At 54.3% G+C, this 2,570-nt stretch overlaps 1 protein-coding gene across 1 annotated transcript in view; it reads left to right on the top strand.

Annotated features, from left to right (window-relative positions):
- Positions 1 to 1,204: 1,204 nt before the first annotated feature.
- Positions 1,205 to 2,570, top strand: part of LOC107115512 (sodium- and chloride-dependent creatine transporter 1) — a 57,434-nt gene continuing 56,068 nt past the window's right edge. Inside the window, exon 1 of the mRNA XM_015417237.1 lies at positions 1,205 to 1,328. Within this exon, the coding sequence (XP_015272723.1) occupies positions 1,280 to 1,328 (49 nt within the window). The 5' untranslated portion in view covers positions 1,205 to 1,279. The remainder of the gene's footprint in view (positions 1,329 to 2,570) is intronic.

The following is a 2,570-nucleotide window of genomic DNA, read 5'->3' as shown; positions in this document are numbered from 1 at the left end:
TGCATGGGATAGAGCAGGCAGGGAAAGAAGTACTTTTCTCCCTTTCTCACAATACAAGAACTCGTGGGCACTCCATGAAACTGCTGAGCGGTCGGGTTAGAACGGATAAAAGGAAGTCTTTCTTCACCCAAAGAGTGATTAACACGTGGAATTCACTGCCACAAGAGGTGGCGGTAGCTACAAGCGTGGACGGCTTCAAGAGGGAATTAGATAAGCATACGGAGCAGGGGTCCATCCGTGGCTATTAGCCACAAGTTGTAGATAGGAACTCTCAGGCTGGGGCGAGGGATGCTCTGTATTCTTGGTGCTTGGGGGGGGGGGCTCAACAGTGGGAGGGCTTCTGGCGTCCTGGCCCCACTGCTGGACCTCCTGAGGGCACCTGGTATTTCTGGCCACTGTGTGATGGACTGGATGGGCCACTGGCCTGATCCAACATTGGCTTCTCTTATGTTCTTATGTCTAGGGCAAGTGATGCTCTGTCTTCTTGGTGCTTGGGGGTGGGGGTGCCACAGAGGAAGGGCTTCTAGTGTCCTGGCCCCACTGGTGGACCTCCTGAGGGCACCTGGTATTTTTGGCCACTGTGTGACAGAGTGTTGGACTGGATGGCTTCTCTTAGGTTCTTAAAGGAGCCAAGAGCAGTCTCTCCTGTTTTGCTCTGACCCTCTTTCCCCGCCCCCTACCAGCTGTTTTGGGATCTTGGTGGCTGTTTGTTCATCAAGTATTGAATGGAACTGGGAAGATGTGTGTGGGGGTGGGGTGGGGTGGGAGGGAAGGGGGGCAGAGACCGGCTGTGTGTATGTTGCTGTTTGTCCGAATCGCAGAGAAACTGCAAAGCGAACATTCGGCTTCCTGAGAATCTCCGTTGTTAAAATTCGAGCTTCTAGTCCTTCCGGTAGCGAAGGACGTGCTTCATGTTACGCCAGCCATGCCTGCTGGTGTCTCAAAAACTAGAGGGCTGGCCAGATAAGATTTCCACCGCACGCGGGGCCTCCATGCCCCGTGTCGATCCCAGAATGAAATTTGCGTATCGCCGCAGAATCCGGCTTTTCTTCCCGCCGAATGCGGGGAGGGGGGTGTCCCTCGGTCCGGAACTCTCGATTCCCGGAATGCAGGATACACACAGCCTGTCGCTTTGGAAGGCTGGGACTGGAGAGCGTGGGACTGTCGCTTACGTTGTGCTGCTCACCTGGCCACAGGTGTGTTCCTCATCCCTTACCTTCTTATTGCCCTCATTGGCGGGATCCCCATCTTCTTCCTGGAAATATCCTTGGGGCAGTTCATGAAGGCGGGAAGCATCAACGTGTGGAACATCGCGCCCCTTTTCAAAGGTGAGAGGCCCCGTTCGGCCCCCCCTCCCCAACCACCACTCGAATCTGGGGCTCTTCCACAGCAGCCCCCTCCTTGCCGAGGACGGTCCCGCATCTGAACCTTTTTGAACATCCCCCCCCCCTTCCCCAATTCCCCTCTTCCTAACCCCGTTCTTCACTGTCCTAGAGAACCAAGTTCCTTCCCGAGATGCTTTGGGAACTCACCATCAGTGTTCCCTCTAAGCTGAGTGAGTGTGAGCCAGCTCACAAATTTTTAGCCTCCGGCTCGCACATTTTTGTCTTAGCTCAGGGAGGATGGCTCCAGAGCAAACTAATTTATGCAACAGCCAAGTCGCTCGCTCACAACTTCAATGCCAGTAGCTCACAAAGTAGAAATCTTGCTCGCAAGACTCCACAGCTTAGAGGGAACATTGCTCACCATCCATGTGGATCGTGTTTTTGTGCACTGATCAGTGTTCCCTGTGCACGGATGGTGGCCACGGCACGTTTAAGAAAGGCCCCTTGCATGAATTCTGCACCTGACCCCTTCACCTCCACTCGCTCTCAAGGCACGCGGCATCCACCAGATCAGAAAAGCTGGGACTGAGCAAATCTAGTCGCTGCCCCAGAGAGGGGGGACAGAGAGAGAGAGAGATTCCCCCTTCCTTAACCTGTTCCCAGTTTCTCAGCCTACATCTTGAAAACCGAGGCCGCAGCTCTTTCCCAGTCCCAAGAGCAAGATTCGAATCCAGTAGACCCAACGGGATTTCCAGGGTATAAGCTTTCAAAAGTCAGAGCTTCCAGTTTGGTGTCGTGGTGAAGTGCGCGGACTCTAATCTGGGAGAACCGGGTTTGATTCCCCACTCCTCCACTGGGGTCAGTCACAAGTTCCCTCAGAGCCGTTCTCTCAAGAGCAGTCCTCAAAAGAGCTCTCTCAGCCCCGCCTACCTCACAGGGTGTCTGTTGTGAAGAGGGGAAGGGAGAGGAGATTGTAAGCAGCTCTGAGACTCCTTCCGGTAGTGAAGGGCGGGGTACAAATCCAATCTCTCTTCTTCTCCTCCTCCTCTTCCTTCTCCTTCTCCTCCTCCTTCTCCTTTTCCTTCTTCTTCTCCTCTCCTCCTCCTTTTCCTTTGTCTTCTTCTCTTTCTCCTCCTCCTCCTCCTTCTTTTCCTTCTCCTCCCCCCCTCCTCCTTCTCCTCCTCCTCCTTCTCCTTCTTCTCTTCCTCCTACTTCTCCTCCTCCTCCCCCTCCCCCGGGTTCAGC

Source organism: Gekko japonicus, unplaced genomic scaffold (assembly GCF_001447785.1).
Source record: "Gekko japonicus isolate JY-2015 unplaced genomic scaffold, Gekko_japonicus_V1.1 scaffold3568, whole genome shotgun sequence".
Classification (NCBI taxonomy): Eukaryota; Metazoa; Chordata; class Lepidosauria; order Squamata; family Gekkonidae; genus Gekko; species Gekko japonicus.
Note: the sequence above shows the minus strand (reverse complement) of the source record. Positions and strands in the feature narration are given on the sequence as shown.